At 54.3% G+C, this 12,680-nt stretch overlaps 2 protein-coding genes across 3 annotated transcripts in view; one reads left to right on the top strand and one right to left on the bottom strand.

Moving 5' to 3' along the window:
* Positions 1-276: 276 nt before the first annotated feature.
* On the bottom strand, positions 277-5,852 carry MST1 (macrophage stimulating 1). Its single transcript, XM_011939072.1, has 18 exons — positions 4,906-5,852; positions 4,064-4,211; positions 3,875-3,987; positions 3,683-3,797; positions 3,469-3,605; positions 3,267-3,387; positions 3,004-3,122; positions 2,633-2,801; positions 2,388-2,518; positions 2,187-2,289; positions 1,923-2,059; positions 1,798-1,833; positions 1,589-1,709; positions 1,340-1,417; positions 1,066-1,212; positions 878-984; positions 642-781; positions 277-516 (listed from the first exon to the last, which is right to left on the bottom strand). The coding sequence occupies exons 1-18, from the start codon at positions 4,997-4,999 to the stop codon at positions 355-357; spliced, it is 2,178 nt and encodes a 725-aa protein (XP_011794462.1). The 5' UTR covers positions 5,000-5,852; the 3' UTR covers positions 277-354.
* The window catches only part of RNF123 (ring finger protein 123), a 34,421-nt gene continuing 27,583 nt past the window's right edge, over positions 5,843-12,680 (top strand). Inside the window, exons 1-3 of one of the 2 annotated variants that reach the window (XM_011939074.1) lie at positions 5,843-5,931; positions 7,447-7,564; positions 7,744-7,828. In XM_011939074.1, the coding sequence (XP_011794464.1) occupies positions 7,483-7,564; positions 7,744-7,828 (167 nt within the window). In that variant the 5' untranslated portion in view covers positions 5,843-5,931; positions 7,447-7,482. Of the gene's footprint in view, positions 6,148-7,446; positions 7,565-7,743; positions 7,829-12,680 lie in introns of both variants that reach the window. The other variant, XM_011939075.1, reaches the window with a different exon arrangement.

Here is a 12,680-nt window from a genome sequence, read left to right as displayed (position 1 = left end):
CAGTGAGAGGCTTAGCCTCAGCCTGTCCTGGCAACCAGGACTCTGTACCAGCCTAGCTTCCCTGTTGCAGCCCCTTCCATTAGCAACAACTCTGCACCACCCCTCCCAAGAGTATATCTGGGGGACTAGTGAGACCCTGCCTTTCCACGGCACCCAAGGGCAAAAGTAGTCCCAGGGACAGATCACCTAGCCCAGGGTGTGCTGGGCTCAAGCCACCCAGGCCCTAGTAAGGAGTCACTGACTCATTTCCTGGAAGCAGAGGCTAAGAAGCATCTGTACAGGCATAAAGAGGAAAAGTGGCTTTATGTCTGACAAGTTTTGTCCTCCCCAAGGTATATGGGGTCAAGGCTGGGCCTAAGCCAGTCTCATGACCTTGTGAATCCAGTCCACAAACACAGAGACACGCGTGAAGACGGCTGGCCAGCGGGACCTTGCGCACACTCGATTGGGGATTATAATTCCTTCCAGGACCCAGCAGTTGTGGGTAAAGCAGGCAAGTGGGCCCCCGTAGTCACCCTGGGAGGTAGGAGAACTGATGAGGGCCCTGGGCCACAGCAATGACTAGCCCCCTTCATGATAAAATAGTTCATTTCTAGCCCCCCCATACCCTCCCAGGGCTGGCCCAGGGCCCTGCCACCAACCTCACAGGCCCCCACAGGGGCCAACAGTCCATCAGTGCACATCTCGCTCTCCCGCACACGTCCTCGGTGCTTGATGTTACACTCCTGGTTGGAGATGACGTTCAACAAAGCCACATTTAGGACTGTGTCATTACCCGTACCTGCAGTGAGGGGAATGGGGAGAAGGAGAGGGCCCTGGAGGAACATCCAAGGCTGGGCTTCCTGGCCACGAGCAGTCCTGTGCACTATGGTCTTACCTTTGGTCTCACCCCAGCCTGCAATCTCACACTTGGTCCCTGGAGGCACCACATACCATTCAGGGGGCAGACAGATCAGGGCCACACGCTGGTTCAGGGTCACAGATCTTTAGCAAGAATGGGGGCACTCAGGGTCTGAGGCCACAAGGCCCAGTCCCACCTCACACCCTCCCAGGTTGTCCACATACCTCTCCAGCTTGAGCAGGACAAGCTGGGAGCCTGAGGGCCCACACACCATCTTGGCTACTGGGACCCGCTGTAGGCCTGGCTCTCCATGCTGTGGGTTCTGGAACAGGGTGCCCAACCATACCTCATAGCCCATGAGAGGCATATGGCTGGGAGAGAAGCTCTGTTAGGTCATTTGTGACTCTCAGTCCATTGCCCCAAGGCTCACTTGTTAGCTTGCCTGGGGAAGGGGGAAGGTGGGATGAGACTGGGTCCCCAAACACAAGGGAGGCTCACCAGGAGGAGAAGCATTGCCGGGCAGTCAGTATCCACTGCTCCTTCACTAGAGACCCGCCGCAGAAATGCTGGCCCTGCCTGGAGGAGTGGGGAATTAGGAAGGGAACAGAGTCCTGGGACAGATGCTAGACCTGCCATCTTCTGGCTAGGACCTCTGGGGGCAGGGATAGATTCCCAACCCCCAGTGGGATAACCACAGAGGACACCACCTCAGCTCCTCTCTGTGGGAGACAAGCAGTTGTGCCTCACCGATTCCGCAAGCTGACTGTCCAGGGTGAGTTGCCCGGATGGCCCCCAACCACACGCAGCTTGGAACGACGCTGATCCAGTCGATCCATCCTCTTGCCACACTTCTCAAACTGCACCTGGTCTGTAGGATGGGATGGGATGGATGAAACCCAGACTGTGTGGATGTGGTAGGCTAAAGGGCCCGACCCATAACTGGTCCCACTCCTAACCTGGGGGGTCTAGGATTGATGGCGGCTGGTCATCAGCTGAAAGAAAGTTCACTGGGGTTAAGAGAACCAGCCTTTGGTGGTGGCGGTTGAGGCAAGGTCATGGGGGAAGCATCACTAGTGCTCACCGCAGCGTCGCAGGGCACAGTAGTCGAATGGGGTCCCTGGGTCCATCGTGTAGCACCAGGGCCCATGGCTATCCCCATCTGGGTTCCGGCAGAAGTTCTCCTCCAGTTGTGCATGCGGTTCAGGGGTAAACGTGAACCTAGGCGGGAGCGGGAGCAAAATCGTGGCAGAGTAGTCCCAACCATCTCCAGGCTCTGGTCCCAAATACCAAAGCATGCCGCCCTGGGGTTAGGGCCCTGGCGGGGCCGGGAGCACCAGGAACTCACCGCGGCTTGTGCGGTGTCTCAGCGGACCAGCGCTGGCACTGGACACCCTTGCGGGTCTTGCTGACCGTGCCGCGGTACTGCTCCCCTGTGCCGTGGTAGCAGTCTGCGGCGGGTGGGGGCAGCCATCAGGCCGAGACCTCGCCCTGGCCCTCCGGTTCCAGGCTTCCAGCCCCAGCTCTAGCCCCCAAGCTCGGGCCTCACCCTGGGGCCGCACGTCGTCCGCACAACGCCGAATCTGGTAGCAAAAGGCCACGCGCATGCCGGGCCGCAGTGTGAAGCACCAGGGCGCCTCTGAGCCGTCGGGGTTCCGGCAGAAGTTCTCCCGAAGGTCTCTAAGCAGGCGCTCCACTCAGTCCTAGCCCGCCAGCCTCCAGCCCTAAGCCCGTGACTGCCCTCCTCCCGTCTCACCCGCGGCAGCACGTCCCAACGCCCGCCCCCCACCTCACTTGCACGCGTATTTTTCTGGCGTAAATCGGTGCTGATGAGGGATTTGCGCGTCCCAACGCTGGCAAGGTACGCCCGCGGTGGTGGTATTGGCTGTGCCCCGGTAGCCCTCACCCTTCCCGCGGAAGCAGCTGACAGTCGTGGCCTCGTGGCGGGGCTGTGCCTCGGACCCTTCGATGGACCGAGATAGGTCAGACCCTGAGCTATAGCTGAGATCCCTCTGGGGCTGGGACCAAACCCGCCTTTCGCAGGTGTGCGGTACTCTAAGGGATATGCTCTCAGGTCACGACCAGCCCCTCTTCCCTCCCCAGCCAAGCCACGCCCCTCCCCAAGGTTCCCAGGTACCCTCCCAGGCCCGGTTCCCGCCGTCTACCGCAGCGGGGAAGGTCACAAAACTCTCGCTCGAGCTGCGGATCCGTAGTGTAGCACCAGGGGCGCTCGGAGCCGTCAGGATTCCGGCAATAGTTGTCGTCTAGACCTTGGTCGAGGAACCTGGGGGCGGTAATGGGGCGTGAACAAGACCCTGGGACTCAGGCTTGTCTGGCCCCGCCCAATTGCCCTACACGGAGCCCTGCCCCTGGAGTCCTGGACCTTCCCTAGCCCGGCCCCCTGGGCGCCGACACCGCCTGCGCGTACTTGCCCGGCTCGAAGGGGTGTTGGTGCGGGTGCTGGAGATCCCAGCGCTGGCACTCGCGCCCTGACTCCGTGCGATCCACCGCGCCGCGGTAATCCTCGCCATTACACCAAACACACACCGCTGGAGACAAACAGCCAGTGGGTTCGTGGACGGGCGTGGGCTTGTCCCTCCACTCTCCCAGCTTGACCCGGCGTCGCTTACCCTCCCGGCAGGATTTGATGCCGCAGCTCTGGAAGCGCACGGCAGGGTCTGTTGTGTAGCACCAAGGACCTCCGGGGTCGCCATCAGGGTTACGGCAGAAGTTCTCTTCCAGGCCATTCCGGAGCGTGGGCGTGTATCTGAGGGCCCAGAACATCACTATAGTGTGTGCCAGGGGAAGGCCCCAGGCCGGGACGGGGGAAGGTGTTTGTCTCACCTGTGATCATTCGGGAACTTGTGGCTCCAAGCCTGGCAGGGCAGGCCACCTACGGTTGTGGCCACGGTGCCCCGGTACCCAACCCCATTGTCCATGATGCAGGTCCGTATGTAGTCTGGGAGCAAGAGACAGAAGATTAACTTGGGCTGAGGTCCCCTATCTCCCACCCTGTCCCTCTCCACCCCTACTCGCCTTTCTTCTGGAAGAGGTCACAGCGCCCAGAACGCCTCAGCCTCGTGTGGGGCGAGTGTTGAGTCCATGGCAGCAGTTGGCAACCATGGCTGCTCACATTGTAGTGGAAGGCCCTGGAGAAGGCACAGGGTAATGCCACAGCCCAGGCTCCCCTGCCCCCAGTCTCATCTAGGCCCAGTGGCCACTCACTGGCAGTCCAGTAAGGGCCCACAGCGACCAGCACACTCTTCAGCATCTGCCACATCCTCCTGCCAAGGCCCAGGCACCACTGCATGTAGCAGGTGCTGTAGCTCTGTGCCCCGGAGCACCTGGAAGTCATTCAATGGCGAGCGCTGCCCTGCAGAGTGGGCATGAGTGGGTGCGGGTCAGGTGGGCATACATGTCAGTAATGTATATTGGCATGTCCACACTTTGTTCATTCAGGGGATCAAAGCTACAAGAGTTCTGGGATGGACCCTGTATGCACTTTCAAGGGCCAGTCTAGCTCCCCTGCACAGATACTTGAGAAAAAAATTTCCCCTGGGAAGCAGGCCCAGACTTGGTAGTTATCACCGGTGCCTCTGTTTAGTGGCAGGCATCGGGCTCAGATCTAACATGTACGCTCTGTGAGAGCGGTGGGTGATGGAGCCTGCCCCATCTCATCTCTCAAATGAGAATGCTAAGGCCCAGAGCCATCATGTTACCCAGCCAGGGGCCCTGGCTAGGCATTCAGACACCAAATCTGGGCTCTCACCTGCACAGGGGCATATGCTAGGTTAGAGGGGTAGATCAGGCTCAGGAGAGGTCACTACCAGCTGTGTGCGTGCATCTGTGTGGTCCCAACACTACCTCAGTGCTAGAGCAGACGTGCTAATAGAGGCCTAAGTGGGCAATGTATGTGTGTTCCTAGGGCTTCCCAGCTGTGCTCAAGAGGCCAAGGTCACTGCCCCATGTCCACTGAACCTCTGGCTCCCCAGCTTTTTTCTCATCCTAGGAGGATGGGCCCAACCCCCTCCTGAAGGTAGATGGAGATCAGGGTGGGGGGCACTCACCAGGGACCCCTAAGCATTGGGTCAGAAGTAGCAAGAGTGGGAGCCACTCCATCCTTCTGGCTGGAGGCTGCACTGTGACCCACCACAACCCCATCCGCGAAGTTGTGAAACCTGTCCCTACGGGATTGGGTGGCTCTGGCTCCACACGTCAGGTCAGGGCCTGCTGGACCCTGACCTGAGACCTGGTGACAGGAGCCATGAGGGGCCAGGCCTCAGATCCCATAGGTCAGTTGCAAGGGCCTAGTACAGCTAGCCCCCTGAGAGGCCTCCCTGCTAAGTGGACAGGTGTTAGGAAGGTTTGGTGGGGACATTTGAGGTGCCCTGGGATTGGGGTGAAACCCCTCTGCAGCCTAGTCGCCCAAGGGCATTGTGAAAGTGAGAGCTGCTAAAGGTCTGGGTTCCAGCCCCTGGGTGACATTAAACTTTTCTGAATTTCAGTTTTTCCCTGTAAACTGGGGGAAAATTACTTGCCCCAGCTTCAACACTGCCTCCCCTCCACCCTTTTGCTGCCACCTTATCAGGCCCCAGCTGTAGGCAGGTCAGCCCACGCCCGGCTGCAGAGCCCAGGGAGGCCCATCTCACCCGCCAGAAGTGTCATTCCAGGGGTGAGCGAGGCTGTCCACTAGGAGTAAATAAGGGTGGAGGTAACAGGTAGCAAGGACTCTGGCAGGAACGGCCTTTCAGACGTTTTAAGGACCGTCTGAGCGGGGCCTCCAAGTATGGGTAGGAGACAGGCGGCCTAGGGATTCCGGTTAGCACGTCGCATTCTGCCGCAGCAGGGTTGGGAGCATCCCCAGAGCAGGCGGAGGTCGGAGGTGGTGTGGCCTTCCGGCAAAGCTGAGGCCTGGAACAACCCTGTGGGAGGCCCTGGAGGGGGTCCACTAGCGGAGGCTGGGCTCGGGCCAGTGCGCGTGCGCGGCTGGAGGCGCTGCGCGCGAGCGTGCGCGTGATTTGGCCCTGGACGGACGCCGTAGCCAAGAGGTTAGGCGGATGTTGTGAGCCGGGTCGCGGCGGCCGAGGCTCGGGGTGAGTGAGGGGCGGCCGGGCTCTGAGCCTGGCGGGTTCCGGCTGCTCCCTTCGCGGTCCAGGCTAGTCCAGTGCGGGGGCAGCTGCAGCGCAAGGATCGTGGTGCTAAACTCCGAGCGGGAGCTGTTCTGGCAGGTCCTCTGGAGCTTGGGGCCAGGCGGGGGCGACTTGGGGGAGCCATGCCCCGCCCTCGCTGACCTTGGGCCCCCAGACGGAGTAGGTGAGGTTTTGAGCCCGAATACCCCGGCGGGGCTGGATGGGATAGCCGTGACAGGGAGTCCCCGGGCGGGGACAAGTTCCGTCTCTCACCTGGGTCCTCAGCAAGTGACACCCGGAGTGGGTGTCTCGAAGGTTTGCTCATCAAATGAATGACTGCGTTTAATCAGACCTTCAACTACTCTGGTAGTGAAGGGGCACCGATCACGGACGCCCACCGAGGGCCCGAGGTCGGGAAAACCACCTTCCCGAGGGGCAGGCGTGGTGCAGACCCACAAGGGTTTATGGCGGGAGTAGAGGATCTGTTTGGGGTGAGATAAGAGACTGAGCTGCAGAGTAGGGAGTGCTGGCTAAGGCAGTGCTGCAGAGGGAAACTCTAGACCTGCGCTGTCTAATAGAACTTTATATGGTGGTGAGAATGTTCTACCTTTGTGCTGGCCAGTAGAGTAACCATTAGCCACATGCGGTCATTGAACTCTTGAAATGTGGCTAAGGCAACTGAGAAATCTAATTGTTAATTTTTAAAACTTTAAATTTAAGTAACCTCATGTGGATGATGGCTGCTGTGTTGGACAGTGTAGCTACACATCAGTGAGGCCAGCACCAGGGACTCAGTGCAGGTTCTGGAGCAGCTGTAGCAGCAACATGATATGAGGGATAGATGCACTAGGAGGACCAGTGGAGTTTGCCATGAGGGCTGGGCAAAGGTGGTGCTTGGATGAGGTGGGAGGCCCCATGTGTGAGTGGAAACAGGGGAACTATCAGGACCATGGATAAAAGAAGGGAGGAACCCAGGGCTGAGGAAAGAGCCTCCAGCCTTGTGGGGAATAAGTGGGACTTATGGCTAGAGATGACCAGACCAGTGGTGGTCTGCACTTGGGGGAATGTGTAGGATTCTCGCTTCTGGTTGTGAGCTGGACTCAGGATGGCTTACAACTGAGATGGAAACAGGGGCTCTGCCCCAGGACACCTCACTTTGGACATTTTGCTCTGATTTCCACAGAGCTGAGACATTTAGTTATGGTTCAGCAAAAATATATCTGGTACCTGCTCTCTGCCCAGCCCTGTGCTGGGCATAGGGACACTGGAGAACAAGAAGTGGTCCCTGTCACATGGGCCTAGACCCCGGCTACCCTCCCTGTGTAGGAAGCTGGGAGCCCCTGTATTCCCCTGCCCTGTGTGTTAATGTGCATGCCCCTGGCCTCACCTGCTCCCAAGCCTTCCTGCCATGGCAGGACTGAGGTCAGGTTTGGGGGCCCCTGGCTGGCCCTGAGTAGACAGGCTTTGTGTCTGGCTCAGCCTCCAGGACCACTGGCTGCCCATGAGAGATGAAGGATGGCATCCAAGGGGGCTGGCATGTCTTTCTCCCGCAAGAGCTATAGGCTGACCTCAGATGCTGAGAAATCCAGGGTCACAGGTAAGGGCTGGCAGGGAAGGAAGGAGGCTCCTCTTGTTGGGAGGAGAAGGAAGGGACAAAGGCCTCTCAGGCCTTGCTGCATCTGTGGCTGGCCTAAGACCAGAAGTCTCTGGGGCCAGCAGGGGCCAGGAGCTGCACTGATCATGTGGCCGTTTTCTCCCTTCTGACTTGTGGCTTAGGTATTGTGCAGGAGAAGCTGCTGAATGACTACCTGAATCGCATCTTTTCCTCTTCTGACCATGCACCCCCAGCAGCCACCAGCAGGTATGGCTGGGTGGGTGGCCCCTCCTCACTCTACTGGACCAGACCAGAGCAGGGAGGCTGCAGTTGTAGGGAAAGGGAGCCTGGGCTCTGGACAGATAGGCTTAGGCTCTGTTCTTACTGTGCTCCTGGCTGCGAGATCTTTGGCCAGAGAGTCTGCCTTCCATACTCTGTCTGCTTCTTCCTGTCTCCAGGCAGTGCTAGTTCCTTCTGAGAATCAGGGAGCAGAGGTCAGGGAGTGGGTACACATTCATGCCCAGCTAGCACCAGGCACCTACTCCACACCCAGCATCTGGCCCTGTATGTACCTGCCCACACCTTGGCCTCAGCCTGGCCCCTTGTAGCTTCTGACTGATCTTGTAAAGAACAAACCCCTCCAGGGCCTTTTCTTTACAAGTTTAATACTTTAAAGTGTAGTCAGTATAAAAGTTACAAGTACATTTTAGCAGAAACTTAGAGACAGAGGGCCAGGCACAGTGGTTCACACCTGTAATCCCAGCACTTTGGGAGGCCAAGGTGGGTGGATTGCTTGAGTCCAGGAGTTCAAGACCAGCCTGAGCAACATGGCAAGACCCCATCTCTACAATAAAATGTAGAAATTAACTGGGCATGGTGGCGTGGACCTGTAGTCCCAGCTATTAGGGAGGATGATGTGGGAGGATCACTTGAGCCTAGGAGGTTGAGGCTGCAGTGAGCTGGCCTCTGCATGCCACTGCACTCTAGCCTGGGTGACAGAGCAGGACCCTGTCTCAAAAAAAAGAAGGAAAAGCACCTGCTATCTTGTTATTTTAACATGAGCATTCAAATGTGATTCTTTTCTGTTTTGTTTCTTTGTGTTACATTTTTAATTTTTGTGAGTATATAGTAGGTATATATATTTATGGGGTACCTGAGATACTTTGATACAGGGCATGCAATGCATAATAACTACATCATGGGAAATGGGGTATCCATCCCCTCAAGCATTTATCCTTTGTGTTATAAACAATCTAGTTATACTCTTTTAGTTATTTTTAAATGTACAATTATTATTTACTGTAGTCACCCTGTTCTGCTACCAGATAGGTCTTATTAATTCTGTTTTTTTGTACCCATTAGCCATCCCCATCTCCCCACAAGCCCTACACTACCCTTCTAAGCCTCTGGTAACCATCCAGTACTTTGCCTGCATGAGTTCAATTGTTTTAATTTTTAGCTCTCACAAATAAGTTATAACATGCAATGTTTGTCTTTTTCTGCCTGGCTTATTTCACTTAACATAGTGACCTCCAGTTCCATCCATGTTGTTGCAAATGACAGATCTCATTCTTTTTTATGGCTGAATAGTACTCTGTTATGTATATGTACCATGTTTTCTTTCTTTATTCATTTGCTGATGGACACTTAGATTGCTTCCAAATCTTGGCTATTGTGAACAGTGCTGCAACAAACATGGGAATGCAGATATCTCTTCGATATACTGATTTCCCTTCTTTCAGGTATATACCCAGCAATGGGACTGCTGGATCTTATGGTAGCTCAGTTTTTAGTTTAGCTTTTTTTTTTTTGAGACGGAGTTTTCCTCTTGTTGCCCAGGCTGGAGTGCAGTGGCATGATCTTGGCTCACTGCAACCTCCACCTCCCGAGTTCTAGCGATTCTCCTGCCTCAGCCTCCCGAGTAGCTGGGATTACAGACACACACCACCACGCCCTGCTAATTTTGGTATTTTTAGTAGAGATGGGGTTTCGCCATGTTGGCCAGGCTGGTCTCGAACTCGTGGCCTCAGGTAATCCTCCCACCTCGACATCTCAAAGTGCTTAGATTACAGGCATGAGCCACCACACCTGTCCAATTTTTAGTTTTTTAAGGAACCTCCAAACTGTTCTCGATAGTGATTGCACTATCATAATTTACATTCCCACTAACAGCGTACAGGGGTTCCCTTGTTCCACATCATCGCCAGCATTTGTTATTTCCTGTCTTTTGGATATAAGTCATTTTAACTGGGGTGAGATGATATCTCATTGTAGTTTTGATTTGCATTTCTCTGATGACCAGTGACATTGAATACCTTTTCATATGCCTGTTTACCATTCGTGTGTTTTCTTTTTTTCTTTTTTTTTTTTTTTTTTTTTTTTGAGACAGAGTCTCACTTTGTCGCCCAGGCTGGAGTGCAGTGGCGCGATCTCAGCTCACTGCAAGCTCCGCTTCCTGGGTTCACGCCATTCTCCTGCCTCTGCCTCCCTAGTAGCTGGGACTACAGGCGCCCACCACCGTGCCAGACTAATGTTTTTGTATTTTTAGTGGAGACGGGGTTTCACCGTTTTAGCCAGGATGGTCTCGATCTCCTGACCTCGTGATCCGCCCACCTCGGCCTCCCAAAGTGCTGGGATTACAGGCGTGAGCCACCGCACCCGGCCCATTGGTATGTTTTCTTTTGAGAAATGCCTATTCGTATATTTTCCCCATCTTTTGATGGAATTATTAGTTTTTTTCCTATAGAGTTGTTTGTGTTCTTTATATATTCTGGTTATTAATCCCTTGTCAGATGGGTAGTTTGCAAATATTTTCTCCCATTTGTGGGCTGTCTCTTCACTTTGTTGATCATTTACTTTGCTCTGCAGAAGCTTTTTAACTTCATGTCTGTTTTCTTTATCTCATAATGTATGTAGTTCAGATTATGCTGTATAGAAAACTTTAAAAAAATTTGTCACCTTCAGTTCTTAAAACATTTTTATTGAGCTATGATTAATATACAATAAACTACACATATTTAAAGTATACAATTTGATAAGTGTTAACATATAACCCGTGAAACCATCACTACCATTAAGGTAATGGACATGCCCCTCACTTCCAAAAGTTTATAGAAGTTTGCATCCTGTTTTTATCATCAAATGTTATCCCGTGAGTATTTTCCCACATTATCAATTTATCTTACTGAGCGTCTTTAGGGCCGGGGGTCTGCTGTGGCCCATACAACTGCCCTAGTTTGGAAGGACTTTTGCTTTTGTAAACAATGCTATGAGGATGCCCAGGGCTGGAGTCGTGTGGCTAGAGCGTGTGAACTGCAGTCACTTTTAAGACTGTTGCCAGATTTCTTCTTCAAAGGATCAAGTAGGTTCTCCCTCCCTGCAGTGAGGCACGGTTGTCCCTGTCTCTCACCCCCTCTGTAGCCTTAGCTGTTCTTTCTTTCACGACTTCTGCTCTTTAGTCAGGTCCAAAAGGCAGCATCATTACCTGTTCTATTTAAGTAGCTGTGGTGGTCAGAAAGTTCCTGCTTGCAGAGAGTTCCTGCCCACCCCCACCCCATACTCAGTCCTGGCCTGTTCCCAGAGCCATCTGATCCCTATCTCATGTGATACCAGAGATGGTCCTGCTACTGCTGCTGCTGCTGCTGTGGCTGCCAGGAGAGAGAGCAGGTGGTAGGGCCATCAGTCAGTGGTTATGGGGTTTCAGGGCCCTGAACTGGAGCCTAGGAGATCCAAAAAGGTCAGGCAAGTTGCTAGTCTTGGCCAAATGGGCAGCGCTGCAGGCACTCAGTGGTGGCTGTCTCAGGCTGACTGCCCACAGATATGTGCAGTCTGCTCTCAGGATCAGGCACACGACTTTTGGGGTCAGGTACAAGAGTAGCCGTCCCAAGTGTGGGCTTGTTAATTGTTTTCTTTTGAGACAGGGTCTCGCTATGTCATAGTCATAGCTCACTGCAACCTCAAAGTCCCTGGCTCAAGGAATCCTCCCACCTAAGCCTCCCACATATCTGGGACCACAAGCACATGCCACAGCACCCAGCTAATTTTTTTTTTTTTTTAAGAGACAGGGTCTTACTGTGTCACCCAGGCTGGTCTCAAACCCCTGGGCTCAAGTGATTCTCCCACCTCAGCCTCCCAAAGTGCTGAGACTACAGCTGTGAGCCACCATGGTTGGCCTATAACTGCTTTTGAGGAAGGCTACTTTATCCTTGGGCCCACTGGGGTATTCAGAGATGGGGTTGGCTTTAGCCTTCTATGCCACTAGCTGAGCACCCCGACTGCATAGCCACCACCTGGCCTTGGCCTGGGACTGAGCAGGAGTGGGGAGGGGCCTTTATGCATCTCCACTCCTACGGCTCAGGGCTGGGAGTGACTTACGCTGGGGGAATATGTGATCCCTGAGCCTGGGTAGTGGCTTCTGTCTGTGTGGATGAGTAGGGAGAAACTGGCATTAAGGTGGAAGAGCAGGTGGTGGCAGCGTGTGGGTAGCCAGGTGTGTAATGGGCCTCCGTTCTGCCCGAGTCCTGCTGGTTACCATCACCCCACTCCCTGCTATTCTTGGGAGCTGAGCTCAGGACAGCACTGGCTGGCATTAGACAGTACCCTTTTCCCTCTAGGCATGTGTGTTGAGAGGATAAGGGGGCCACCCAGACAGATTTTTCCCAACTTCTTTGGCTCAGTAGGTGGGACATGTGCTCTGCTGACCATTTATGGACTGGCGGGTACAGGACAAAGCCATCCAGCAGCTCAGAGGGCTGAGCCTTTCATACTTCCAGGACATGTCCCATTCAACACAGACTCCCCTGGCTGGGTGGTGGCAAGACTGGAATCTGTCCCAAAGGAACCACAGGCCTAGGGGCAAGGGCTGGACTAGGTAGGCTTGGTACTGATCACTTTGGGAACCAGCATTTCTCCCAGCCTTCTTCTTCCAGACATCATCAACACAGCCACCTTTGAGAGTGGGCAGGTTATGTGCTATGCAGACAGCACATGTTATTCCCTGGGCTCTTCACAGCATCTCTGACATAAGTCATTATTCTGTTTTTACAGATGAAGGAATTAAGACTTAGAGAAAGCTACTATATAGTATATAAAATGTGTATATACTTATATATAATATATA

The sequence above is a fragment of the Colobus angolensis genome, unplaced genomic scaffold (genome assembly GCF_000951035.1).
Source record: "Colobus angolensis palliatus isolate OR3802 unplaced genomic scaffold, Cang.pa_1.0 Scaffold18, whole genome shotgun sequence".
Classification (NCBI taxonomy): Eukaryota; Metazoa; Chordata; class Mammalia; order Primates; family Cercopithecidae; genus Colobus; species Colobus angolensis.
This window is presented reverse-complemented; position numbering and strand designations above follow the sequence as displayed.

What these genes read in the sequence shown, in the direction of transcription:
- MST1 (XM_011939072.1), bottom strand. Translation starts at nt 4,999, where the DNA reads ATGGGGTTGTGGTGGGTCACAGTGCAGCCTCCAGCCAGAAGGATGGAG. An exon ending in CTGTGCCCTGCGACGCTGCG is followed by an intron (nt 1,834 to 1,922) that starts GTGAGCACTAGT and finishes ACTTTCTTTCAG; the next exon opens with CTGATGACCAGCCGCCATCA. An exon ending in CCCCTGTGGGGGCCTGTGAG is followed by an intron (nt 517 to 641) that starts GTTGGTGGCAGG and finishes CCTACCTCCCAG; the next exon opens with GGTGACTACGGGGGCCCACT.